The 26,606-nt window shown below is 51.7% G+C and overlaps 8 protein-coding genes across 8 annotated transcripts; 3 read left to right on the top strand and 5 right to left on the bottom strand.

Annotated features, from left to right (window-relative positions):
* Positions 1 to 24: 24 nt before the first annotated feature.
* N7539_006802 (BTB/POZ domain-containing protein) lies at positions 25 to 1,204 on the bottom strand (the record flags this gene model as incomplete). The annotated part of the gene is made up of 3 exons (XM_056936403.1): positions 25 to 846; positions 923 to 1,052; positions 1,125 to 1,204. The coding sequence occupies 3 exons, from the start codon at positions 1,202 to 1,204 to the stop codon at positions 25 to 27; spliced, it is 1,032 nt and encodes a 343-aa protein (XP_056788338.1).
* A 940-nt stretch (positions 1,205 to 2,144) lies between these two features.
* Positions 2,145 to 3,281, bottom strand: N7539_006801 (DSD1 family PLP-dependent enzyme; the record flags this gene model as incomplete). Its single annotated transcript, XM_056936402.1, has 1 exon — positions 2,145 to 3,281. One exon carries the CDS (start codon positions 3,279 to 3,281, stop codon positions 2,145 to 2,147), a length of 1,137 nt encoding a protein of 378 aa, XP_056788337.1.
* Positions 3,282 to 4,448: 1,167 nt separating this feature from the next.
* On the bottom strand, positions 4,449 to 5,845 carry lap1 (putative aminopeptidase; the record flags this gene model as incomplete). The annotated part of the gene is made up of 3 exons (XM_056936401.1): positions 4,449 to 4,682; positions 4,770 to 5,516; positions 5,669 to 5,845. 3 exons carry the CDS (start codon positions 5,843 to 5,845, stop codon positions 4,449 to 4,451), a joined length of 1,158 nt encoding a protein of 385 aa, XP_056788336.1.
* A 2,465-nt stretch (positions 5,846 to 8,310) lies between these two features.
* On the top strand, positions 8,311 to 9,640 carry N7539_006799 (uncharacterized protein; the record flags this gene model as incomplete). The annotated part of the gene is made up of 3 exons (XM_056936400.1): positions 8,311 to 8,695; positions 8,827 to 9,340; positions 9,430 to 9,640. 3 exons carry the CDS (start codon positions 8,311 to 8,313, stop codon positions 9,638 to 9,640), a joined length of 1,110 nt encoding a protein of 369 aa, XP_056788335.1.
* Positions 9,641 to 11,139: 1,499 nt separating this feature from the next.
* Positions 11,140 to 13,231, top strand: N7539_006798 (uncharacterized protein; the record flags this gene model as incomplete). Its single annotated transcript, XM_056936399.1, has 8 exons — positions 11,140 to 11,187; positions 11,241 to 11,370; positions 11,480 to 11,555; positions 11,643 to 11,724; positions 11,814 to 12,320; positions 12,427 to 12,596; positions 12,680 to 12,764; positions 12,905 to 13,231. 8 exons carry the CDS (start codon positions 11,140 to 11,142, stop codon positions 13,229 to 13,231), a joined length of 1,425 nt encoding a protein of 474 aa, XP_056788334.1.
* A 4,025-nt stretch (positions 13,232 to 17,256) lies between these two features.
* N7539_006797 (uncharacterized protein) lies at positions 17,257 to 18,202 on the bottom strand (the record flags this gene model as incomplete). Its single annotated transcript, XM_056936398.1, has 2 exons — positions 17,257 to 17,474; positions 18,133 to 18,202. The coding sequence occupies 2 exons, from the start codon at positions 18,200 to 18,202 to the stop codon at positions 17,257 to 17,259; spliced, it is 288 nt and encodes a 95-aa protein (XP_056788333.1).
* Positions 18,203 to 20,289: 2,087 nt separating this feature from the next.
* Positions 20,290 to 21,541, top strand: N7539_006796 (uncharacterized protein; the record flags this gene model as incomplete). Its single annotated transcript, XM_056936397.1, has 2 exons — positions 20,290 to 20,447; positions 20,587 to 21,541. 2 exons carry the CDS (start codon positions 20,290 to 20,292, stop codon positions 21,539 to 21,541), a joined length of 1,113 nt encoding a protein of 370 aa, XP_056788332.1.
* A 3,376-nt stretch (positions 21,542 to 24,917) lies between these two features.
* On the bottom strand, positions 24,918 to 26,568 carry N7539_006795 (uncharacterized protein; the record flags this gene model as incomplete). Its single annotated transcript, XM_056936396.1, has 2 exons — positions 24,918 to 25,095; positions 25,346 to 26,568. 2 exons carry the CDS (start codon positions 26,566 to 26,568, stop codon positions 24,918 to 24,920), a joined length of 1,401 nt encoding a protein of 466 aa, XP_056788331.1.
* Positions 26,569 to 26,606: the final 38 nt, after the last annotated feature.

The following is a 26,606-nucleotide window of genomic DNA, read 5'->3' as shown; positions in this document are numbered from 1 at the left end:
TGATAATAAAGAATACCACACAGCTCAAGTCTCAACCGGTCGTCCAAGTCCCAAAAACTCAAGCATGGACCGCTCAGGAAGCCGACCAATCTTCTTCATAATCGCACAGCACAAATCAAACGTGAATCCAGGACTCTCCTTCAAAAAAGCAGTCGACAGGATATCCAACCCCTTAAATCGAGAATAAAACACGAGCGTCACAACCTCGGCGACCAGCGCTCCGCTCAGCATTCCTTCATATGTGTCCCTGTCCTCATCTGAATAGACTTCGTAGATCAGATCCTCCAGGTAATCCTTGAGAATGCCCTTTCGTATCTGCTCGCGGAACTTGACGACGGCAAGGTAGCACAGGGGCTTGATTTTGTATTTGGTGGCCCATTTGTACATGCGCACGTGAAAGAAAGCGGGATTGACTAGGCAGATCTCGACGAATTCGTCGGGGTCGTTGTTGTCGTTCTCGTCGCTTTCGCTTTCGCTGCCTTTTCCCTCTACTTCTTCTTTTTCTTCTTCTTCTTCTTCTTCATTGCCGTCGTCGTTGTCGCTTCGCTGGGTGAATACTTCCGCACCTTGGAAGATTGAGGCTGGTTTGTTGACTGGGGTTGGGAGCTCGTGGGTGTCTGGCCGGATAGGCACTTCGGGGAGATTCACCGGGACGGCTTGGTTCGTCTCAATGCTGGCCGCCACAAGCTGAGGGCTCTTCTCGGCGGTTTCAGACTTGATTTCGACTTCATCGTCGTCTGATGGCGGCAGGAGGTCCATGGTGTAATCGGTCGTGTAGAGGAATTGCACCATCTTATCCATGACGGCTGGCTCGACGTGTCGAACGCGGATCTTGCCATTAATCTCCTGTCCGGCCCAGCAACAAGCGGGTGATCAGCAGCAATGGCATGAAACTTTCGCATTTGGACGGTATTGTTCTTACTGTCTTTGAATTTCCACAGCACGCGGCTCGCAGGAAGTCTACTTGAGGACAGACGATCATCTTGTGGACGGGAAAGGTATGCTTGCCACACTCGATGACCAGGTCACTGTAGTTGGGATGGTCGTAGGCACTAGACGACACCTTAGTTCCGGCCATGATGCCAGTCCAGTGAGGTTAGATCCAGTCTGGCAGGAGAACATACTCGCGCACAATTTCAGTCATGTTGACGGTCTGGTACTCGGACGACGGCTTGGGGATGCCATCCTGGTCTCTTTTTGTCATCTTGTACGGGAAAGTGCCGCGGTAAATTCCAAAAACTTTCAAGCTTGAGACCGGGACGTGGTTGAATCTTGATACGATAGGACTTGGGACTGCCCAGTGCAGGTTGGAAGGGGTGATCGTTTGGCAGTGGAAGACAGGCAAGGAAGAGAATTGACGGGGCTTTCTTTGTTGAGTGAACTCTTGACGGGGGCTAGTTTCGGTCTTCGGAACGGTCTGAGCGAGGGTTTCTGAGTAGGCGGACTGCGGACTGTGGAACACAAGTTTGTATTGCGCAGGTATGGTCTTTTTGGGGGATTGTGTGAGTGCGAGATGGATGCTATGCAGCCTTCAGAGTAAAGTGTGGCTCTGGTTGGGAGTTGGTGTCTATCGAGTGTTGGATAAGGAAGGACTGCGTAGCATGCGATGAAAGGTCTGGCTGCGTAGACCGGAGGACCTACTATTTCTTTCACGTCTGGTAAATGCATGGGGGTCGAGAATCTGTAGTATTGAGTAGGCGAATCTATAAAATGGATAGCAACTGCTCCCGTCTAGGTATCAACTTCTACTGTTGAATGTGATGTGAAGGTGAAAGGTTCAACTAGACTTGTGGGGCTGAATGGATCTCTCTTTAGATCGAAACAGGCTTCGTTGATCTCCGGTGTTTCCCCAGTGATTTGGAAGAGAATCAATGGACGTCGTCTATGAGACGAAGATTCAAGATCCGCGCATACAGGAGGAGGACGCTGAAACGAAAGAAATGCAGATCGATGGTGCCAAGTACACCGTAAGCCTTTTCCCTGTGTAGTTGACGCTTGGAAGTGTCAGTCTGGGGTAGTATACAGAAATTTCATTGACTTGACCTGAGAGGCACTGGCTCACACTCAATCTGCATGTCAACCGTGATACATCAGGTTGGTATCTGATTCAAAGCGGCTAAGAACTCAAGGGAAAAAAAATCCTCTCATTGAACCTTTCCTCTCGAATCCACCGGCCAAATCTCCTCAATGACCCCGTTTCGGTGCGCATAATAAACATCATGCAAGTTCACCGTCGGGTCAATATGACTCGGGACAATCTCGACACGATCTCCCACCGTCAATCCCGGCGTATTCTCTCCATCACCATCGTCTTCCCACTTCAACGAACCCTGCTCGTCCCCAAACTCATGATACGTATACCGTGAGTCCTTGCACTCGGACATGCCACTGTCCGTCGATAACGACTTCAATCCTGCGTCAATCGTCACAGCTCGCGGACCCTGTTGGCTAATCACCGTCGACAGAATCGTCAAACTGTTGGCGTAGAACGAGCCCACCGCATTGCGATAATCGGTATCCATGAAGATAAACGATCCCGGCTGTAGTTCCGTCACCCCGGGCACAGAAGCGCATATCTCTGCCGTGCCCGTGCCTCCCGTGGTCACGATGTCCATGCAGTATCCAGCTGCACGAAAGGCCTCCGCCGTGTCGGTGAGGACACGCATCGATTCCAGACACTGCGCGCGTCGCTCCCGCGCATCGTGCAGATGCTGCAAATGCCCTTCGTACCCCTGCACGCCCACGATCTTCAAATGCTTCAATCCACCCACATATCGAATCAACCTCATCGCCGACTCCCCGGGCTTCACGCCCGTCCGGTGCAGTCCAACATCCAAGTCAATCAGCGTCCTTATCGGCTCCTCCGCATCAACCCCATCGACCCCGGACATCTCCCCCAACGCATCATCAATCGCCTTCGCCCCGACCTCCGAATCCACCACGATCCGAATCTCGCGAAACCGCCGAAACAAAGCCACCAGCCGTCGGACCTTGGCCGGCCCCACGATCGGAGAAGTAATATGGAGATCGGAGAATCCAGCCGCGGCAAGGGCCTCGGCCTCGCTGACTTTGGCGACGCAGCCGCCCGTTGCGCCGGCCTGGACAAGTTTCTGAGCGAGAATGGCGCTTTTGGTGGTTTTCAGATGAGGGCGGATGGCGCGGCCGGTGGGGAGGAGCTTGGTCATGAGGGTATGGATGTTGGATTCCATGAGGTCGAGGTCGACGATCATGGAGGGGGTGTCGAGGGTGGCGATGCGGTCGCCGATTCGGGGAGAGTACATGATTGTACAAAGTTGGGGTTTGTGTAGTGTGTAGTGTTTTTTTGGTTTGCAGCGTGGATGTTGAGTTGAGGTGGGCTAGGTTGAGGTTATAGATCGGTATTGTTCTTGGAGTGTGGTGATGTGAGTGAGCGGATCTGGTTAGGTAGATGTGATTGATTGCCCGCGAGAATCAGCTCCCATGATTGATTCAGGCTTAGATAACTACTTCAATCCAGCTATAGCATGAGTGTATAAGTAGCCAGGGAGGAAGTACCAAGTATATGCCAACAGTAAGACTGGTAAGTCTGCGTGAGAGAAGAAGGGGGGATTCTACACTCTACACTCTACAGTAGTATCCCCAAGGGCACCTAATCCCGTGCAGTCACACGTCCAACCCCCTCTCTTTCTTTGCCCCCCCCCCCCCCCTCGCGCTCCACGCATCCATGATCGGCAGACAGCGCCGGTTAGTCTCGACGTTACTCTTTCGGCATTCGACCTAATCGAATCCGGTCATGGACTTTCCTTTTCAGGCAATTTGAGTCGGAGAAATGCCCCCAGGTACAAGTTCCAGATGTAACGTTCGGGTTGTTCCGTTTCCACTCTGGTGCCGTATGTGGGCTGGTTTCAGTACCGTTGAACTTGGAGAATGGAGAATGGGGGGTTGGATGGATGCATCGGTGTAGCGCCTGTCATGTTCATATCACTCTTGCAGTGAGATGGGGGTAGTGAGGAACTGAGTAGTGAGCGTGAAGACTCGAGAAATACGAGCCAGGTCCCTGATGCTTAGGTGCTTGCTCGAATGTGTTGTCTTGCAGTCGAATGATTCAGGATCTCGCCGAGAAAGAGAACCAGTGTCATGAATGATTTACCTGCATACCTCAAGACATGGATCCCGTGTTCGGCATGATGAGTTCGCGGCGGACACTACGACTGTTTCAGTGTTTACTAGCTAGATTTCCTAAGAGCGTTTGATTCCAACGGTTTCGTCTCTTAACCCCGGGGTCATGCCCATCACCTGATCGGTGACATCGAGATGATTGCTCGCCAGAGCTTCGACACATGACTCAATGGGACAGGTCTGCACTGCTATTACACTGGAGAAATGACTTCACAAAACGCCCAATCCGAGCCACAGAATTATCAACAAAGAAGAGAAAAATGTGCACCATGTATACGGGATGCTCAGCCTCAGAAGGGAGCAAAGGCCAATTCATAAGCAAAGGCCAGACTCATCTTGGCATGCTGCAGCATGTGGTCGAAGCTGAGGTACTTGATCAGGTCATCCGTGCTGTGAATCTTCTTGTCCGAGTTTTCAAACTGCGACTCGATCACGAAAGCGGACGGGTAGCCGAAGCGGCTTGCCGAGGCATGGTCGGAGCAGGCGTAGCCACACTTGGTCTCCACGTAGGGAACATCACAGTACTAATTGGAGAGAAAGAAAAAGGAGCGTACAGGGTTAGCAGAGGGAAGGACAAGGGCGATTCCACGGAGATGGATCGAGGTACGTACGGTGGTAATGACCTGCTTGATGAACTTGGTAAGTCCTTGGTCCACATAGTCGACAATCACGCCGACCGACTCCTCGCGGCCCGCATCGAGAGTACCCTGCACGTAGCCCGTCATGTCCTGCTGCAGCATGGCCTTGACCTCGCGCGCGTCCTTCTTGTACTTGGAGTAGACCGCCTGGGAGCCCAGCAGACCACCTTCCTCCGCCGAGTACCAGTGGAACTCGATCGTGTTCGCCGCCCGACCCGTCACGATGGTCTCGGACCGCAGCAGGGCCCGGAGAGTCTCGAGAATGGTCACCGTGCCACTTCCATCATCGTCGGCGCCCGGAGCAGCCAGGATGGACGGAAGGAACAGATTAATACTATCCTGATGAGCGCCCAATACCACCGTGTTGTTTGACTGGCCCGGGATACGAGCGATGATGCTGAATTGCCCCCACGGATGGGCGAAGCGCTCCACCGTAGCTCCGTGCTCCGTCGCACCGGACTCCTGCACCACGGCGCTCACTTGCGCGTAGAGCCACTCGGCGGACTGTCTCCCGTAGTCGGACTTGTAGTAGCGGGTGTGAAAGGAGGTGAAGTGCTCGAGGTTCTTCTTCATATTGTTTTTGTTCAGGTCGTCGGCGAGGGGGCGCACTTCGTGCTCGCGTGACATTTTCCCCGGGTATTTGACCACGCGCGTGGTGTGCAGCGCACCGTACGACCCGGACTGGAATTCATCGGTGACATCGATGAAATTGACGCCGTCCTACAGAAAGAGAGGAAGAGAGCACAGGAAGAGGTAAGTCAAAGTCACTTTGCGGGTTGGCGCTCGAGGTCACGCCCCAGGGCCGATGTGATCGACGTTTGCGTGGTGATCGTGGTCTGTGGGCGGGAGACAGGACCTCGTCCCAAACTCACCAATTTCAGAGCCCATTTCTCCTCCTCTGTGACCCATCGGGTCTGATACGGAGCGAGCTCGATCAAGAACTTGGTCCGTTGGGCGCTGTGTACGAGCGAGGAGCCCAGAGGTGCTTGTTGGGGGATGACGGCGGCCAAGGCGGTCGCACTCAGCGCGAGTGAAGACAGCCACTTCATGGTGAGGGTGGGAGTGTTACGTGACTAGATAACGATAATGACGGAACCTGGCGAAGCTGATGATAATGATGATGTGAACCAGCCAGGACGGATCATCAATTGTCGTGGGACTAGGAAAAAGAAGACAACCGAGCTTCCTCTACGAGCGGATGGATGGCCGGGTTTTGAGAAAGGCCTAATGCAGCCGTGGTCAGGCACGGATCAAACGGATTGGTTAGTAAGAAAGATGGGGGCAGAAACAGGAACCCTTGGAGAAGCAGAGAGGAGGCAGAAGTTGCCCGATTTGAACGAGTCTGCTTTTGTATCACACGCCTTTGGGGACCCTTTTGGCAGCAGAGCGAATGGCACTGCAAGCTGGGGCCGACGGATTAGCTGGATCAGGACTAGACTCGCACGCTCCAAGCATTTCGATCCAGGCACCATGCAGTCCGGGACACCCCTCTCAGTAGATGAGTACCCCGGCGGAGGAGTAGTGTTGAGAAGTGACTAACTGACTATGATTCAGGGATCCTGAGCTCTAATTTTACATGAGTGTAGCTCACAAGCTGCGAAACAAGGTCCGAATCTGGGTCAAAATTCCCAGGGTTGAAGGGTCAAGGGTGTGCCTCCTTAAAGTATACTTCTCTCCTGCTGGCATCCCCGTGAGCTTTGCCCAGTCATCCACGAATCGGAGGACCGTCAGTTCGGTTGACCGCCATAAAATCGAGCCTCGGTTGAAGGAAACCTGATGACGCGCGCGGGTCGACTTGAGCGATCGCGACCGCAGTCTTTCCAGGTTCCGTTGGGTCTCTCATCTGAAAGCTCCTCCACAAGCATACGATAGGAATTTTCACAGTCCGGCCTAGCCCTACAGGCTACAGCATTGGATCGATATTCTTCTCTCGTACACATTGGTCCTCTGAACTCGGCATAAAATCGACGCATCATGATCGTCAACATTTATTCGCCTCATGGACTGTACTAACTGCGTCAGTGCATGACCACCCATCATGTACATAGATCGATCAACTTGGCGGGGATGTGGAGCCGCCACACTGCGACGGGCTGCCAACTGGACCGGAGCGCAGAGCTTCTCTCATCTGCCGTAGGAATGATGAGTGAGATTCAACACCCAACGACTCTCTGATGGAGTTGGAGCAGTAGCTCATTTAACTTACTCTATTGGAATCTGGTGAAGGTTTGTCACGACTCGCGACGGTCGATGTTGAGCTTGACGCATTGTTCACCCAGATAAGATCACATTAGGTTCGGGTCCCGGCTTGCGATGCGGAAACTCTCCAGGTTCCTTCCAACGTGTATGTATGTACAGTAGCATTCAGTCAAGGCGGCCACCTAGCACAGACACTACTGTGAGGTTGACTATAGTCATAGTCATACCTTCAACACAATCGACCTTCTAACTGATTCAAACGGTCCTTCTGTGGGCTACCTCAGCGGCCAGAGCCAAGGGGTATGAGCTGTAGTCTCTCCGAATCCCTCGACCCTCGAACTCATGGAGGGCGATGTACGCACTGGACTCATGAAGGCATGGGTGTAGAGTCTATCCATGTAGCTGAATAGATCGAGAAATTGTCTATTGTCATTGAAATAGAGCATGACACATGCCACCCGTCATTTCAATATTGGAATGAGCAATAATTGTCCAGTTCACCCATCCGCCAAGGAGTTCCAAAGGGGAATGCTCCGTTTAACTTGCGCTCTCCCGGTGCCTATCCTTAAGCATCGTGATAAGATAAGACCTACGCGATAACAGAGATTAGATAAGACTGACGGCCAGCCCCCTCACGAACCTGACTTGAGCGGACCTCCACTACCTGAATAGGAGGTACAAGGGTGGTCTACCAAGTTAAGCTGGTGATCGAGGTACATGCCTGAAATCCTAGCGTGAGGTCCAGGCTGAGAATCCCGGGTGACCGACAACTCCTCCTGCAAAATACAGTTGAGTCACATCTCAGCCCCAGGACCTCAGTCCAGTTGCCCACTCGGCTGCCCACCGTCCAGCATGCCATGGTCATGATTGCACCGACCAACCTGAGGTTGGCTCCCATTCCTCCTCGTCATCTTTCCCACGGGATGACTCGTCGGATGCGCATCATTCGTGTCTCCGCCTGGTCCGTCCGCGTCGACTGACTCACCCACATGGCCCACATCCCGCAAATCAGCATTCACGGCCAGTCCCGTGCGATGACCACTCGCGAGAAGAGAAGAGGGGGGAAGTTGACGCGCCTTTATCTCGTTATCGCGTCCTTGCCCCCGATCGGTGCGATCCATCCTGGGAACCCTTGGAACCATTGGGACCGGCATCCTATAGATTCCGATCGTCTCCTCCGGTCTCTCTCTCTCTCTCTCTCTCTCTCTCTCTCTCTGTTACCACTAGTCGTCCGCTCTCGCGTGCACTCGGTCAAATTGAGATCATCGGGCCTCCATCGCAAAGTGATCTCTCGAATTCCCCGTCTCTTTCCATTATGGCCATTCATCCCAGATTGCATCCCGACGCCTCACAGGGCAGCCTGTCGCCACAGCAGACTTTGGCCATCTCCACGTGGACCGAACACGCGGTCGCCTCCTTGCAAGATCTGTCCCTCGCCGAGGGGACCCCCGTTCGAGCCGATCCGACCTCCGTCCCCTCTCGGCCCAGTATACGGGGAACGACCGTGTCGTTGTCCATTCCGATTGATGACCAACTTCCAACGGCCTCGGCTGAGGGCAAAAGAGCAGGCGTAGGCGAGTCACGTCCACCGACGGTCAGCTTTCGCCGACGGGAGCCCCTACGTCGGGATAGCCTGAAGCGACGGGAGGCTCTGCTCAAGGGAAAGGATGGCAGCCGGAGGCGCCAGCGCTGGGAAAATGGTATGCCCGCCGATATCTTTTCCCACCCCCAAGGATTTCACGTGTGCATTTTGGATCCCGTTGCGTCTGATCACGGGGCAACTCATACTTGACAAGTGAGCTGACTTGTCTCGATTCGCAACCCTTTAAAGACCGCCTGCTCAACAACCCATGGGCTGAGCCGCCTGCACCACATGACTGGTCGATCCAGCCTACATATCCTCGTCATGACCCGATGCCATATTACCTGGCTCCGCTCTGGGATAAACACTACGCGAAGATGGCCGATCACCACTCTGCTCGCAAGAACGCCCATACTCCTGCAAAGCATCGCGTTCCCAAAGAATTGCGCGTGAAGATCAAACATGCCCGTGCTGCGCGTGGTATGCTGCAAGGTCTGGAGGATGATATCCGCCTGTTTATCCGTCAGTGGAATGATAGGCAGGTCTTCCTAGCCAGTGAAGGGCTGGCTGACGTGTCCGAGACCGAGGTGGATGACTCGGAGGATGAGATTGTCTTTGTGGGGCGTAACGGCCAGATGCACGATGCTCCCGAGCGACAGCTGAAGTTGCAGCAGATGCGGGAGCAGATGAGTATGCATGATGAGCGAGATGGCGAGAAGATGGTCTTTGAAAGTCTCGCTGAAGATCGCTCTGCTGGCTTTGGGTAGGTTGAATGGTTTTCTCTGCTTTCTCTCTCTCTCAAATTAAAAAGAAGAAAAAAGGTGAAACTAACTTGAGTGTCTCCCTCCACAGTCGCTGGCTCGTTCATTCCATTGCTTCCTACTATGGCCTTCATACCTGGTCAGTCACTGTGGGAGAGCCCGCTCGACGAGAGGCGTACGTGGGTTTCCGTGCTCCGACTCCGGGCACTCGAGCCGGTCTCGTCACACACCAGACTTGCCTTGCTGAAGAGTTGATCAAGCCGGGAGAAGAACTTCCCCAGCCTTTGTACGCGCAGGTCTAAGCGTGGGCTTGGGCATTTCATTTCCACGCCTGATTCTTCTCCTTTCGATTTATCAGTCGAGTGAATGTCCTTAATTACTCTTCACTCAATGCTTGTTTTAGCTTCTTTTTTTCCCAAGATAAGAGGACACATTATATATGGCCACGCTGTGAAGGCTGGCCTCTCCTGCTGGGTCCTTGGTCGGAAGGGAAGACTCGGAATGAGGCACTCTCTCCATTCACGACTGTTTATAATCTTTTCAATGAAGACATTTCATACAACACAGACCCTCTCTTATTCAATTGGGATCACCCAGACAGGAGCTTCCTGTTATTGACCTTTTCAGATGGGGCAACATGGGCGAGACCGACTGCACGAATTAATCCAGCTTCTTGAACCACTTACTCAATCCGATCATTCCTGGTTGCCTATAGTCCAAAGGCCAAGGAATCTCTTGTACCGAATTGAGAGTTTCTGACGAAACCGAATCTCTGGTCCTTCCAGGCGAAGTGGCGATTGAGGACTATTTGAGAACATAGCACGTAACTCACTGCCTGTTTCTGTTTCACCGGCACTCAAAATTAGCCGATAAATTGGATGTGCCATTGATCTATCTCATATGAATCTCATTCTCGAGAAGCGGTAGCAGCATACGAAGTTTCAACCGGTGTATTACCCATCGGGCTGGTTCGCATCGACGTTGAAATCTCAAATTCAAGAAATGGGTCGGGTACCCAGGTCAAGCTGTGATGCGATGGAGAAACAACTGCAGCTTAAGATGATTTGGGCTTCACGTTGGGATCGTCTGCCATTAATCCGTCGGTCGAATACCTCTCCGACCAGCCCTTTCAGAATTCGAGTCACCCCCAGGCCTGGGCACGAGCAGAAAACATCATCACCAGCCTCGGAAAAAGTTCGACATCTCAAAGAAGATGGATGCCTCCAGCTTTACCTTTCCCCCATCCTGTCTTAAGCATGACTCGCGCTGTCGGTGTCCCATGTGACTCGTTGCTCTCCACACCGTTCGTGGACCACCCTTGGACCACAATGTCTTTCACCTCAGTCCATACTCCATATTCCATACCGATGGAGAAACGAAGGATCCACCAGTGGAAAGAAAGCGTGGGGGCCAAGCAAAAAAGCGACATTCGGAAGATTGCCGAGATGGGCCATGCAATCAGTGTTTACTGTTTACTGTCTACTAAACCAAGTGCGGGGGCTCGCTCTGAGATACTCCAGGTCGAGGGTACACCACGGGCTTACTACCTTCTACCTGCACGTTCCTACTAGACTGTGTGATTACCAGAATGCATGCAGATCGTTGCCACGCAGGTTCGATTGACTCGGTCTGTCCTATTGGGTCTGGACTCCAAACGAGGGGTTATGGTGACGGATTCTTTCATTGTCATGTTATGCTTTTGAGTCGGACTTTTGACCTGAAATTTTCCTCTTCCATCACGCCTTTTTCCCCGATTCATCTCTGAACGAGCTGCTTGATCCGCGCTTGGAGACAACGTACAATGGCAGAAGAAAAGGTACCGACTCGGGACCTCGAAGACGCCGCGGAAGTAAGTGAGACTGCTACCGTGCGAAAGAGACAGAGAACTCACCAGATCCACAGGTCTCCGAGCAAGACCTCGACCCCGATCGAGAAGCGCGCGAAAAGGCTCTCGTCTGGAGGCAAGATCGCAAGATTGTCCCATTATGTGCGGCGATCTATCTCCTGTGTTATTTGGATCGATCGAATATTGGTGTGTGACAACTGACAAGCATGTCGCTATACGGTGATGTTCTTTCCCCGAGATCTTGCATGGAATTTCTCGGCTTGCAGCGAAACGAAGACTGACGGTGATGATTTAGGAAATGCGAAGATTCTGAATGCGGATACGCATAATGATATGCTGACCGAGACGAATATGACTTCGTATCAATTCACGTGAGCGACCTCTCTCATGGGATGGCGATGGGAGACGTAAGTCATCACGTTGGAGGGTTCAGTGTCTAATCCATCTGTGATACTCAGAATCGCACTCATGGTCTTTCTCATCGCATACGCCCTGTTTGAAGTCCCGTCTAATTACTTTCTGAAAAAACTTCGTCCAAGTGTACGTCAGGCCCGCAAAGCATTACTCGAGTCTTCATCACTATCAAAAGAAATATCTTACTGAAGCCATTCTCGCGAGCCTTTTTACAGAGATGGATAGCCTTTCTCATGCTGTCCTGGGGCGCAACCACAATGGGTCTCGGCGGCGCGCACAATTCCGCCCAAGTCACTGGACTCCGCTTCCTGCTCGGCGCCATGGAGGCAGGTCTATTCCCCGGACTCGTCTACTATCTGACATTCTGGTACCGCAACTCCGAGCGATCGATGCGCGTTGCTCTGATTCTCGCATCGGCTACTCTTGCCGGCGCCTTTGGGGGCGCCATTGCCTTTGCCGTGGGCCATATGAACGGTGCCCAGGGACTATCGGCTTGGCGATGGTTGTTCATCATTGAAGGTGCGCCCTCATGTGCATCGGCTGTTCTCGTCTGGTTCTTTTTACCAGATTACCCAGAGACGACGCGGTGGTTGTCCGTCGAGGAGAAGGAACTGGCGGCGGACCGGTTGAGATTGGAGGGTTCGCAGGGTTCTGCGAACGCTATGTCCTGGGCAGATGCAAAGGGTGTACTTACGGACTGGAGACTGTATGCTCACTATGCGGTATGTCCACGTCAAAGTTTTGTGATGGAAGGGGAGCGAAGGCTGTTGTGGGGGGTCGGTGAGAGGGACGCAATGAAGTGTGCTAATGCGCCAAGATAATGATTAGGTATACTTTGGCATCTCGACGCCCTTCTCAAGCTTGTCCCTATTTACTCCGGCTATCACCGCAGGTTTGGGATATTCCAACCTGCGTGCTCAGCTCATGACCGTCCCGCCTTATGCAGTGGCTTATGTAGTTACGGTTGCCGTGGCCTGGTCAGCAGATCATTTCAACAGGTTAGTATTCGTGTCGTTCTGACGAGAATGGGTGCAATCCATTCTTTACAGTCACACTGAAAACTGACTTCCCCCCTTTTAAGTCGAGGTCTACACTCTGCCATTTTCTCCTTCATTGGAGCCATGGGCTTTTTAGCTTCGGCGGTCCTTCCAGCGGATGCATATCTGGTAAGTCAGAAACACAAACATACCACTCTCGAAAGTGCCCTTCGAAAACAAGAGCACAAGGGACAACAAATCAAGAAAGAAGAAAGAAAGAAAAAAAAAGAGAGACATCATCCATCTCACTAACACATCTCACCTCCCAGCACCGATACGCCTGCCTCATCGTCGCAGCAAGCGGCTCCTTCGCCTGCATCCCACCCCTCCTCGGCTGGCTATCTTCCAACCTGCGCTCCACCGCAGGCGCAGGCCTCGCTATCGCGCTGAACGTCTCCGTAGGCGCACCGGGCCAAATTGTCGGGGTGTGGATCTACAAGGCGAACGAGGCGAAGCAGGGATATCCAACCGGTCACTGGACGAACGCGGCTTTACTGCTTTGTGTCGCGGCTGGCTGTGTGTTGCTGAGGGGTTATTATGGGTGGAGGAATCGGGGCGGCGTTGGAGATGGGATGGGGAAGATGTTTGCTTATTAGCCCTGGTGCTTTGTATGATCTGGGGTAGGGTCAAGAGCGTGCGATCTCCTGTTTGGCGAGTGTCTTGTCAAAGGTTGATCTTGAAGGAATATCGACTTTGTTCGGTTGAGGCTTTCATGGGCGGCTTGACGACTCTGATTGGTACCAATCAATATCAAACACTTTCTACTTGAAATGACCAGAAACAGCAACCTTCTACTTGACATGTACACCTCAGTGAACGCCATCTCAAAAGAAAGATAAACCGCGCACTTACCTCCATGTATTACATCAATCGACCTAGACCAGGTAGTTAACACCAAAAGCCCCTCTGAAACTCAACTCAACACCATGGATAGTTTTCCCCCGTATCTACCTACCAGGCAAGTACAACCGGGCCTCATTTCGGACCAGTGGTTTTCCAGTCGCAGAAGGGACACAGGTAACCGCCAATGTAGTATTGGGTTGTGGTTGTGTTTTTTTTTTTGGAGGAGTGAGTCGATTTTCGAATTCGATTATATAGAGTCGGAGTCACATGGGGGGGGGGTTTTTGAGGATTGAGTTCAAGGTTGGACTTCTTGCCCTGTAGCTGGAGGTCTTCATATGATGGAGAGGTCGTCCAGCCGCATAAGCAATGCAAAGAAGAGAAAGAACAGGGGAAACCACGGTATCTGGAAGTCATCGATCAACCTAGCCTCTTGGGAACGAACACCATCTAAGTCATGTAGATACCTCCATATCTCGGACAGGATCAAGGATCAACAAGGTAGATTGCCCCCGGGGCGCCACCTCGGGTATGTCCAGCCACGCCCAGCACAGTATCTAGACACGGACTCGATGTTAACGTCCAAAGTAAGCGAAATGCATGCATATGTCCAGATGGTCAACGTGGACGGAACACGCTAGGACTCCCTCGCCCGGGGATAGCGGGTCTTTCAACGGTCTATTCAGTCAATCTTGAGCTTGAGGAGCGCCGGTCCAATCTGGATCCAACTGTGGACGAGAGGCTATCTAGATATTTCCAGTGCGCTGGACAGGTCACACAAGATCTGCGACTTGGATAGCGGGTGCATATGCTCCCACCGTATAGTAGTGTATGTGATAATGTTATATTCGCAAAGATCCAAACATCAGGTAGAATGGACGGGAACCAGGAGCTCTTTAAATTCCCCTCCGTTGGCAAACAGGGGGGGGAAAAGTTCGAGGGAAAAATAAATACGCGCGCTATATAAGCCCTGCGAACGAAATTTCCCGCAATCTAGGAGGAAAGCTCCTCGGCTCCTAGGTAGCGGAATACTTCTTGAAAGGCACGTTCCAACATCTTCCGTTCTCAAAGGTTAGAGCCGGAGCCGGACCTGGAGCTGGAGCTGGAATGTCTCGTACATTTGACCGAGGAGAAAAAAAAAAGCTTGAAAAATCCAGGGAGAGAATGAGAGCGTAGTCGGTCGCTTTTCACAGTCCGAAAGTATATAAAAATGAGAAGAGAAGAGCAGAGAGGAAAAAAAAAAAGCATCTCGTCACATGGCTTTAGTCACGCGCAAATCACAAGGTACTCAGGCCAAGTACGGAAGACAGAACCTCAATGGGTGTTGGAGCTCGGCGAGGCAATTACCCTGTCGTATAGATGTGCATACCTAGTTGTGCTGAAGGCTTTTATATACAAGTCCCACGGTGTTAGTGTAGGAATTGTCGTGATCTCCACGCTTTCCGGGCATCGGGACTCATGTCCGACAATAGACCACCTCACCATTGACCGGAGAAGTATTGATCTGTGCTTAGGAAAGGCTTGGCACGACTGAAAGCTTGATGATTTCCATTTGGAAATAGAGGACTTGTATAATGACGGAGGTGATAAACACATGTGTGAGAACTGATGGTTTGCGAGAGTATCAAGGATGGACACGATAAAGTCAAGATATTCATGCTGAACAAAATCATTCTGTCGATCATTTTTTAGTCTGGCACATAAAATGAAAGTCTCACCACATAAAATCAAGCTCATCCTTCGTTCGGAAATGAAGAGAGAAGACACAACAAAGCTTTCTGCAAGTTCCTTACAGCAGACATGGCAGCTTCTTCAGCGGGAATGAACCTGCCCCTTTCTTTGCTCCCGTAGCCTCGTGCTCGCTAAACAAATCAGAGTATAACTCAAGAGACCCAAGCTGAAACCAAACGAAAAGACAAAGCGGCAAAACAACGAGCAAAAAGAGCGAAAAAAAAAATAAAGTGGCATCCAGAACGAACTTTCACTTGTCGAGACACATGGGACAAAGAAGAGCGACAAGATTTGCATAAGCGGTTTTCCTGCTTCAGAAATCCAAAACATTCAGGTTGACCAGTAAGTTCAAGTGGGCTGAGGTGACATAAGGGGGAAATCACCCGTTGAAGAGCATCACGACGTCTTCAAACAAGAGTGACAATACAGACCAGGGAGACATTATGGCCTATGTAGGAAGAGCAGTGACTTTTGGTGTAGACAAGATTCAGCTCGGTTGGTCCAGTGTAGATATATTTGTCCTCTCACCGCAGACCTATCGGCTTGCTTGTCTTCGTAGGTGCCCCGGGACTCAGATCTTCGGGGCAACGCCGTTGACTGCTTATTTCCAGAGGCCGAGCAATCAGCATGTAAGTATCCGACTCAAGTGTTTCTCGTGAAAGTGACTGCTCTCATGACTTGACTCCGGGCCCCATGCCTTGAGGCATCTCTGCAGTAGTCCTGGTGATCCCCAGAGGCCGACGCTCTGACCAACCCCCCGACCCCAACGGCCGAGGGCAAAGGCCATTGCCTAATTGCGGCGTGCGGGACAGTTGGCCCCAGCAGCGGTAACTGAGTTTTCCAAAACCGCGGTTCGAAGCGGGTATCTTCACGGCGGAGCCCCACAGAAAACACTCCACCCGTTCACGGTGGCAGCAATCGAGGATGGTTCCAAGGACAGGGATCAGACAGAAGTAAGTTTAGGGACCAGGACCACGGGGTGAGGTGGACGGCTGGTGCGGGATGTCTCCGGTACGATATCAAACGCGTCAAGGGCAGCCTCCTGCGAGTCTCCATTGTCACGAGGGAAGGGCATCGAAATCTGTGTCGGCATGAGACAGTGCTGATCGCTGTTGCATACATGTGCTGGACCCCGCCATGAATGTCGCGGAGCCTGGATCAAGAGGTGGCGTGTTGTGGTCGCGGACATTTCAACGGGGGGGGGGGGGGGGGGGCACGGTTCCTGGCCGTGACCCAGCAGACGGTAACACAGTGCGCCACTGATGAAGTCGCACAAGCGATAGGCCAGACACGAGACTGAAATTGTCTCCGTCTGACCTCACCCTTTTTATCGGAACGAGTCGACCGTCGTGTCGCTGTCCATGCCTCTTGGAAAGCGGAGAAGGAAGTATGAGGACGGATACACAGCAAAAGACGAACCTTGTTCGGCGTCCTGATTACCACCCGGATTGTTGACCATCCCAGGACCGCGAATATGGCGAGACTCCTCCCGACCCAATCCCGCTGGTGCTATAGCTTGGTGAAATGATCTGCCTCAGCTGTAACCCATCGGGCCGATGGATCTTCATGTCTGCATTCGTCCGCACAAGAAGCATTCTGGTTCATCCCAAGGCTCGTGGAGCGAAACACTCGTTGATGCCGCTACCACTGGTCGACGTCGAAACCGCGATTTCATCCTGCTTGCCGTTGTGACCCTCCCATTTTGTCTGCCGTCTATTGCTGCGAGCGGTCGATCCAGATCCGAGGGGGAAAAAGCAAGTCGTCAGCGAGATCCTGTAGTTGTGGGCCCGCGCACTAAACAGGGAAAGAAAAATTCAGATCCACAAAATCCTCGGTCCAAGTAAAAAGAGTCCGTGACAATGCCCCTTCAGAAAGGTCCCATACTGAAATTAAGCACAAACAGCCGCCCATGACACGCAGTTGCAAAGAAGAAGAAAAGACAAAAAAAGTCGAAAGAGACGGACAAACACAGAAGAACCGGGGACACAAAAGCGACGGCAATGAAACAATGTGTGAGAGAGAGAGAGAGAGAGAGTGTGTGTGTGTCGTCTCAAAATCCCCCGGTACCCCGTCCGTATGAAGCAGATTGCTGAGGGAAAAGTTGTCCGGGGTAGACAGTCGAGGAGCGAGGCTGTTGATTCAACGTCTTCAGGGCAACTTCGGCGGCGTCTTCTTTGGCATTGTTGATATATTGACCATCATACCAATACCGCGCAGCGATATTCTGACCCTGCACAGTGACGGTACTGGACCAGGCCGTGCGACCACCTGTGTTGACGATAATGACCTCGTTAGCATCGCGCTGTCAAGCTTATGGCTAAAAGTCGGTGTACTGGACGTTCTCCATTCCCGCTGAGATCCACTTTTGCTCAGTTGCAACAGGCTAGAGCCGAAGAGGGGAAGAGGAGGAGACACAGAGCCATCGTGAGGTGGCTCTTCTTGGAAGAGAGAGGAAGGTATGGTCTTGAAGTGCGGGCAGCGCTCGAGGAATCACCCACACACACACACACACATACTCTCTCTCTCTCTCTCTCTCTCTCTCTCTCTCTCTCTCTCTCTCTCTCTCTCTCTCTCTCTCTCTCTCTCTCTCTCTCTCTCTCTCTCACACTCTCTCTCCCCCTCCACTTCCATTTCAGTTTGTGCTTGCCGACGACCCCATGAGCGGCAGGAAAGTTGACACACGCAGAGAAGGTCCCAAAGGGCAGATTGAAGAATGAAAAAGGACTGTACCTCGCCGATCGGAGACAATGTTGAAGACTGGTGGGGGTACTTTGGTGCGCCTGCAATGCTCTTCTCGAAGCGTAAGTATGAGAACCCGGGCTGGCGTTGGTCTTTGATTCGGGAGAATTGGACTCGGATCGGAACGGATGAATGGAAGAGGGGCGAAAGGGATCTGCTCGTCCTGAGCAAGATTGTACAAACTCACCTTGCAGCTGCTCTTGCCAGCTGGCGCGGGCTCCTGCGCCGTTTCCTTGTGGACTCGTCGGCAGAGACATGTTGACCTCCTCACAATATGGACGGAAAAGGAGTTCACCGGCCAAGGTCGATGGGCAGTGTCAGCCGGGATGGAAGTGAATGGTGGCCGACGAGACGGCGATTGGGGACGTTAGTGGGGGAGGAAGGAAAGTCTGCTGGAAGAACAATATAGTCCGAGGACCAGGGCCAACCGATACACACACACAAAACAGGAATGCGGACAGAAACGGTACACGATAGGGACGATCTGCAGACTGGCCGTGAGCACCAAGGACGGACAAACAGAGTCTATCACCTTGGTTGAGAAGCGGTCGACCGAGGGTGGGATTGATGAGAAAAGATCTTGGTGAAAAGGTTCCGAATTGGCAAGACTCGCACAACCTTTTTAAATCTCCAAGGGCTTCGTTGTGTATGGGAAGCGGGGGGATCATATAAGACCGCGGTTCTGTCGAGGATGATGTACAGAGAGCCAGGGGCAGTCCTGGAAGTAGAAATGGGAAAAGAGAAATGGCATAAAAGAAAAACTATCAGACAACAAGTAGAGATCGAAAGAGGACCGAACCATCTGCAGAAAATCCCCAAGAAAAAGAAAAACCAGATCAAAACCTAAAGCACATGATGAGCGTCTCAAGAAAAAGATACCCGTTCCCTTCACTTGCGGCGCAGTTCTGCAAGCCGTTGTTGGATTTTTCTTTTTTTATGGAAAACTTTCCGTGATGATTATCTTTCCTTTTTTTTGTGTGTGTTTTTTCTTTACATGGTTTGCACCCTGGCCTCCCTTTGTTCAATCGGATTCCCGACTTTTTCCCATGTTTGTCCTGGCTTTTTTCTTTTGGCTGTGATCCTTTGGTTCCCCATTCGATTCGTGGTCTCTTCCAATCTACGAGGATGGAGCCTAACCCCTCACGACAGAGTGGACCAGCGATGGTGAAGAGTGACTGGAGATGCAAGAGAGCATCAGCCAGACATTCTCGTTCTTTTTGCACCTCGACCAAGTGATCCACCAGTAGAGAATCCGGGTGAGATGGGACATGCGGATCATTCGATTTGAGGCTGCGCACTGGAACGGGCCGGCGCACGGCAACCAGACTTGGACCAGTCCTTCAGTACAGGAAGAAAGGGGATCACGGCAGGCAAAGGGTAGTAGAATCGGTCTCAGTATCACAAGATAGACACTCCAGGAGAAAAGCAAGATACATTGCCAGTTCAGGAAATCATCACATCCAGGGCACAAAGGTCACACAGAATGGCTGCGAATGACACTCCTTCCATCCCCAAGTACACATCGAGCGAGACCATCCTTGTCGTGTACCAGGTTGAGGGGGAAGTCCCCCCGTTGTACCCGGAGGATCGAAAGGGAAAGGAGGATTTGTTGTCAAGGTGACAATATCACTGCATCCAAGCTCCTTTGATGCAGACCTAGGCCAGCGACAGATCTGCGATTTTCATAGTGCAGACCACGAGCACAAGCCTGGCCGAATTGAGTTCAGCATGAAAACGTGTACACGTTGCAGCTTGACGTGCAAACCCTAAACGTCCGGTTTCTTACAATTCCATTCGTTCGGGGGAGAAGGAAGCGTGACGATTGGTCAAGAAATTGAACAACTCAGCGCAGATTTCTCCCACAAAAAAAACAGACTTAAATGGAAGGATTGAGAATTCATAAAAAGTAAAAATGAAAAGAAAAATGAATAAAGAGAGCCGGAAAAAAAGAAGTAAAAGTGTCCAGGAAGAATTCTAGGATCCACTCAAGGAAACGCAGAGATTGAATTATCAAGTAAAGAGAAAGAGAAAAAAAAAAAAAAAAAAGGTTTCCCGTAGAGAGAAACCAAGGCAAATTATTCACAGTCACGATTCAGTGGATCATTTGCTGGTAACCCTAAGGAGCCTTGCCCAGGGATACTCTCTCCACCCCGGGACCACTTGACGCATCGTGCTGTCCTGGGAGCTAAATGAGGAAAAGAGATGGGGAACCAGAACCCGCAAAGGGGAAAGGACGGAGGGACAACAACAACAGAAAGACCAAAGCCTGGAAAACAAATAGCCACATAGAGACGCCCCAACACAAAGAGACCAAAAGTACCCCCTTCTTACCAGGACCAAACTCATGGCATGCCTTATCATGACAGTGGACTTTGTTCCGGACAAGCGGCAGCCTGCGTGCCAAACGGGAAGAAAGAAGTGCCTGACGGCTGCGACTGCGGGAGGTCATCCGATGGATATGCCTTCTGGAAAGAAAGACTATGCGGCGACCCGCACGTCGACGTAAAAGTAGAGATTTGTTGCAGAATGGCGGACATGGAGGAGGGATGTGTGTCGTTGTCTCGCGGTGGCCCTAAACTCAGTCGAGCCTAGCGGGGGTTGCGGATGCCCAAAGTTGTGGTTTGGGTCTGACTTTACACAGTGCCAACTGCGAACTGCTAACCATCTACCTCGACCTGCGGTGGAGGAGATACATGATCCATGAGTCTTTTTTTTTTTTTTTTGTGATTCGATACAAGTCCCTAGGAACTTTGAATCCAAATCCCCCCATCTGGAAGACTTTGAGTTCTGGTCTCGGTTGCGGGCAGAAGACCCGTGAATTGGAAAGCAGTCCTCGATCGCCTCCCGAAACTCGATTTCCAACAATATCCTACATCTCCAAGGGCGACCTAAGCCCATCTTACCTCCAGTCTCAGGTGATTGTCAAGACGGCCGCCTATTCTGGAGAGACGGTGGTGGCGTTGGAATCGGGCCGCTGCTTCAATTCATTGACTCCCCAGACTTGGGCTACATTCAACCATGTCCAGTGGTCCACAGTGCCAGCGCATGGTTTCCTCCAGCCGGGAATCCATGAGAGTCGTAGTCTCTGTTCGATGCGGCTACCATTCAGCGTTCCCACTTGCTTTTGGATTGTGTCACCCGTCACCACCACCACTACCACCATCCACCAGGCGAATAGCAGCATGATCTGTGCAGGGAACTCTCCCCCTGTCTTTCTCATCCTCCCTCAAACCAAGGCCAATGGTTCATTTGCGTCCGACTGGTTGAAACTCCAGCCTCAGGCCGCTAGTCTAGCAGCACCAAATACTGAGCCTCGGCCTAATGATAATGTCGGGTCGCCTTGCAGGGACGATCCGATGTGGTTAGCATGGGGTCCAAGGTTTGAAGGTATAGGCCGCAAATCAGTCCAAGTCTCCAAGCCTCCGGAGTCACTCATCACTCATCACCCACAGCCGAGATCAACACCTGTTCATCTCAACGGCCCAGAAATAGAGGGTGGGGGTGGCTCACCTCCCGCCCGTGACGATTCCTTGACTCTTCAGCGAACGCGACGATCCAGTCTACCTGATCCAAGTGAGCTTCTCCTCCACATGTAGTGGCTACGGGATATTATTCACCAGAGGGCCTCGTATGATGACTCTGACGAGTGTCCATGGAAGCTCACCAAATAAAATCCCAAATGCCCATTTTGAAAGTTGAACGGTGCCACGAATTGCTGAAACAATTTTTAACCCGTCATTCCATCGCCTGCGTTCAGCCTCCCTGGTCGGGCAGTATAGCATGAGTATCTGCGTCCCTGGACTTAAGGCCGACATGCAGCCCAGAGGAGGGAATGGCATGCTCTATAAACTATTGTCTATACCAAGCAGCAAATATAAAGAGGGAGCCTAAGGGGTCGACATCAAAAAGCAAATGTAGCTTTTAGAAAGAAAGGCAGTGAGATAGACGGTTTACCTGAAGAAAGTTACCTTGACTCGACTCGACCAGATCAAAGGGGTCTGGCCGTTTGACACGACAATGCGATCGAGTTCCATGGTTCGCCTGTGTGGAGCTAGTCAGATTACGGACATCGAATGGCAAAACGAGGCGAGACAAAGTGTCTTTCACTAGTTGATTTTGCAAGAAGATAACGGCATCATGGAGGGCGGCAAGATCAAAATCGAGAAAAAGGGCAAGAAGAGAAAACAAAACAACAACAACAAAAAAAAAAGCAGACACGCACAAGAAAAGGCAAGAAAATCACTGCTGGCAAAAAGATCAGACCCGAAGGGAGGGAACCCCCAAATCAAACCTAAATAAAGAGCCGAGCCGGTTCCGGGGCTGGCCCGTCCCCGCGCTTGCTTAGCCGGGTTGGATCAAGGGGGACCAGTCGGACCTGTTGATCGCCGCAGAAAGACTGTTCAGAATGACGATCAAGTTGGTTCGTTCCACCCTTTTGGGCGCCAAAATCTGATATGATCCAGCAGTATAGAGGAGTACATAGCCCGAGGACGATGACATGTGTCTGACGTGCTTGACATTGCATTGTGCATTGTGCAGGCGTACTGAGGTGCATGATCAATCATGGATATCAACAGAGCGGAGAATCTGACAGGGTTGCGATTAGAGATCAGGCACCATTTCAGGAGATTCCCCCAAAAGGTTGAATAATCTGTGACGGGGTCAAAACAGTGGTACGATCCATATGGAAACAGTTAGTACACAAATCCCTTGATCCACCTCCCCAATCTAAGCGCACTACTGTAGATCAAGTCGGGAATCACACGCCTTAGTGCCATTCTCGAACCATGGTTCCGATCTATAACCCTCTCCACAATTCATATCGGCCGTGCCTGTTCTCCCTGCTTTCGGTTTCAACCCCCGGCCAGAAAAAGAAAAAAATTCACCCGCCTGTGGCAGATCCCAAGAATAATCCAGAGCCAATCGATGCGGTAGTATTCGCTGGCACTGAACCATGAGAAGGACTTGATTGGGCTCTGGCTTGTATCACTGTCCCTTGGTTCCAAGGTCGCTCGGCGGCGGCGGCGGCGGCGGCGGCGGCGGCTGCTGCTGCTGCTAAATGACGTGCGTTAGTAGGAGATGGCACGGCTTGTCGATCTGCATGTCAAGACGACGGAACGTTAATTCCTGACTCGTGTCGAGTGGGTCGATGAAAAGGGTGGCGTGTAGGTCTGGATGGCTCTGGACGTCTCGAGCTCCGTACCACAGTCAACCGAGTGATGCAATGGAGACCGTATCAACGAGCTCAATTATCTGCTTGGGTATCCATGTTGCACCCGGACAGGAACTTGGATCTTCTTGTGCCGAATACTATTCGCTCACCGATAGATCATGCAAGCCTCGCACGTCGAGTCAATGACAGCGCACATTGCTGCAGGTTCGTCAACAAAAACACATCACTGCAGGTTCCATCGAGACGCATATATCACAGTATATTCGTCGATGTTGCAGAATGACTATCAGGGGATTTCAACACGTATCCGTGCCTGGGGTTAGTCAGATGAGAAGGATGGACCGCCTCTCATAACTCTTGGTGTTGATCTTGATGTCCGTCAACAGATAGGTTATTTCTCGAGACTGGAGAGAGGACTTGCCGGTTTGCCCCCACCTTGTTTCTTCTCTCGCTATCACACATGAAACATCCCCCTCGAATCAATAAGAGGTCTGTGACAAATTTCTGGAAGTACTACCGTCGCAGCAGCCCTGGTATGGTCCCATAGCCCATAGCTACCTAGAGTCTGAGTGTTTCCGACTGCCGACAAAGCATATTGGTATTCCAGGCTCGACAATCACAAGACAGTACATTAGATCGAATTAGATACTGACCTTCACCTGACAGCTGGCCGGAGCTCCCTCCCCGCATATTCCGCCTGCAGATCATCAATCAAAGGTACGGCTCGGGCAACTCACATAGAATTATATTCCAACCATGGTGATGACCACCTCTAGATGGACAAGCTGGCTAGCTGAAACCAGACAAATCGGCCATTACCCCCCACTGATACTATCATGTCGCCTTCCAGCTCATCGTCACGTATATGTGTAGGTCAGGTACTGGAGATGACGCAAGATAAATTGATCTCCTGCATGGATGGAGCGCTAGAGACTAGTGCCAGTGCCTGACATGTTCAGGTCTAGTTCCTTGGCAGATAATTTGAAATGGAATGTCGAGGACCCATCATTTACACAAGCACATGCAACGCCTTGATGCGTCAACGATCGACCGGGCTAGGTTAGGTGGTCATGGAATGGATGTGCTTGGGACTTGGGCAGGAAGGTGCATTTGATTCAAGGCCTAAGCGAGGGTTCTAAATTGAATCATCCCGGACGGATCGATTTTAGCTATTGGAATGATTGAGACGGTGCAAGGTATCCGCAATGGCGAAAAGGGTTCCGGGGAGGGGGAAGATTGAATCGTAGAAAGTAATTGTTTTTGTCGAGGCTAAGGAGAAAGAACCCCAGATTCGAGAGAGGAAGGAACCATAACAGTGCTGGCATTCATATCATCAAGTCGTAGACACATTTCTTCTTTTCCGCATCAAGCGATAGTGAACGCATAAATCAGAGATAAAAGCATATGACAGATGAAAGGGAACAATTGAATGAATGTGGAGATGGGCAAAGTGTTATATTCAACGAAACAAAATTTACACGAAAAGAAGATCCCAATTCCCACGGGGCCCGGTATCCTGTTATCAAATCGTTTGGAGGGCTCTGCAATGCCCGCTTGTGCACGTCCAGTAAGGCAATGCTGACCCGTGGGATGGATGGTCGAGTGGAGAATGGAAGGTGCGCCGACTGGAGTCCTGTGTAAATCTTGATCGCGGCCCAATGTGTTGATGCACTGTCATCATGGTCTAAAGCTGCCTACATGCAGGAAGAAGAATTTCTGTCGGTGAAAATAGCTGGCGGTGGTCAAAACACATAGAAAGGGGGCAAAGGACGACCCCCCTTGAGAATTTCAAATCCTCTCTATGCGGAGCCTCGCCGATGGAGAACCTCGCCGATCAGGCGACGTGGACCCATCCGCTCCAAACTTCGCGATAACGCGGCGCCGGTGGAAGAGAGAGTTGATGCACGGCGTTCTCGATGCCAGCGACGTCGAATGCAATCATCCACAAGTGTGATGAGACCCGTTGCGACAATGACACTACAGCAACTTGTCAGCGTCTCATGATCATGGAAGCCCGGAAAATGGAAAGCGCGCCAATTGTGGGGGACGACCGAGATAAAAGCAAAGCGAGTAATGCAGTCCATTCCAAATGGAACCCCAAAATTACGGACGAGGGGAGGTAGAAGCGGGACAGGTGAAGGTACAGTGTTTTTCAACTCAACAAACTTGTGCCGTAGGCCACTTGCGTTGTGAAAATAGAATAAGATAAAAGGTCTCTCTCACTTACTCCGCGATATCGGGCATTCGCCCGTATACAGTGGGGTCGCTGATCCACAAACTGGACGGCGGCACCCATCCTCCCTTACTCTCTTCCTCCATCGCCTCTATTGGTGTCAAAATGTCTGGAACCAAATGAGCAATGGTTTTGGACGTCTTCGTGTCAATTAGATGATATGAGAACTCCCGCAGGTCTCCCTCGCGACGAGATCCACAGCGCCACTGATACCGAGTACTCCAGTACTCGTACTCGTAGCGATTGGCGCCGGTCCCACCTCGGCGCTTCACCTCGACGTGGGCGTAATTCGAGAACTCCAGCAGGATGGTGTCGGTGAGATTTCTGTCTTGTGTGTGAGGTGAAGAAGAGGAAGGTGAAGAGGATGAAAGGCAGGATGAAGGATCCGCCTTGGCGGAGTCGGCGGCATGGGATTTTGGATCATGCTTCATGTCTGAACCATATCCGGAGTCGCGCCGCTTGGGTCGGTCATTCGTTTGTGTGCATCCGTTGTGATGACTGCTGTGACTGGAACCCGGTCGTAGACTGGCAAACATGCTACTCAAAGATCGACGAAAGACAGGCCGTCGATCATGTGCCGACTGGGTCTCCTTGCGGGTTGAGTGGCAGACCTCGCGGCCCGAGTCCCGGCAGTATCGACGGAAGGAGAATTTGCGGGAGAAGAGATCGTACATGCGCAGATGAAAGAGGATGACATCTTGTTGGTAGCCATCCCGGCAAGGAACGACTGTGTCGACCCGGAGGTTCATGTTGCCATCGATAGTTGCGTCGTCGTGACGAATAAGCAAGCGACGCGTCGATGGGAAGAGACTTCCAAAGGAGGATGGGGTGGATGCCAACGCATCCGATGGGAATCGCTCATCTCTGTCTTCTACCTCAAAAAGAGGCTCCTCGGATATATCATGGTCATGCGAGGGTGTCGAGGAGGCATACGTTGAAACGGATTGTTGAGATCGGTGATGACCATCGTCTTCATCTTCAAAGCCCTCGTCGTAATCCTCCTCTACTTCTTCGTCATCCTCTTCCACAGAGACCGAAATTGGAGTTCCATCCAGGTATTCGTAGTCAGACCATTTGGGGTGACGACCGCCCGATACGACGCGATCGCTCAGAAGCGTAGGAGCTGTGCTTCTGGAGCGATCCGAGGCGGCGGAGTCGGTTGAGCTGGAGCTGCCACCACCGCCAGCGCGTTTTTCAGAAGTCGCGAAGAAACCCATAGCCTTGATAAGATGGGACAGGGATCGACCAAAGATGC

This window comes from Penicillium diatomitis (genome assembly GCF_028827545.1).
Source record: "Penicillium diatomitis strain IBT 30728 chromosome Unknown utg000009l_segment0_segment0, whole genome shotgun sequence".
In the NCBI taxonomy this organism is placed as follows: domain Eukaryota; kingdom Fungi; phylum Ascomycota; class Eurotiomycetes; order Eurotiales; family Aspergillaceae; genus Penicillium; species Penicillium diatomitis.
The sequence above is the reverse complement of the archived record's forward strand: the minus strand, read 5'-3'. Positions and strand labels throughout refer to the sequence as shown.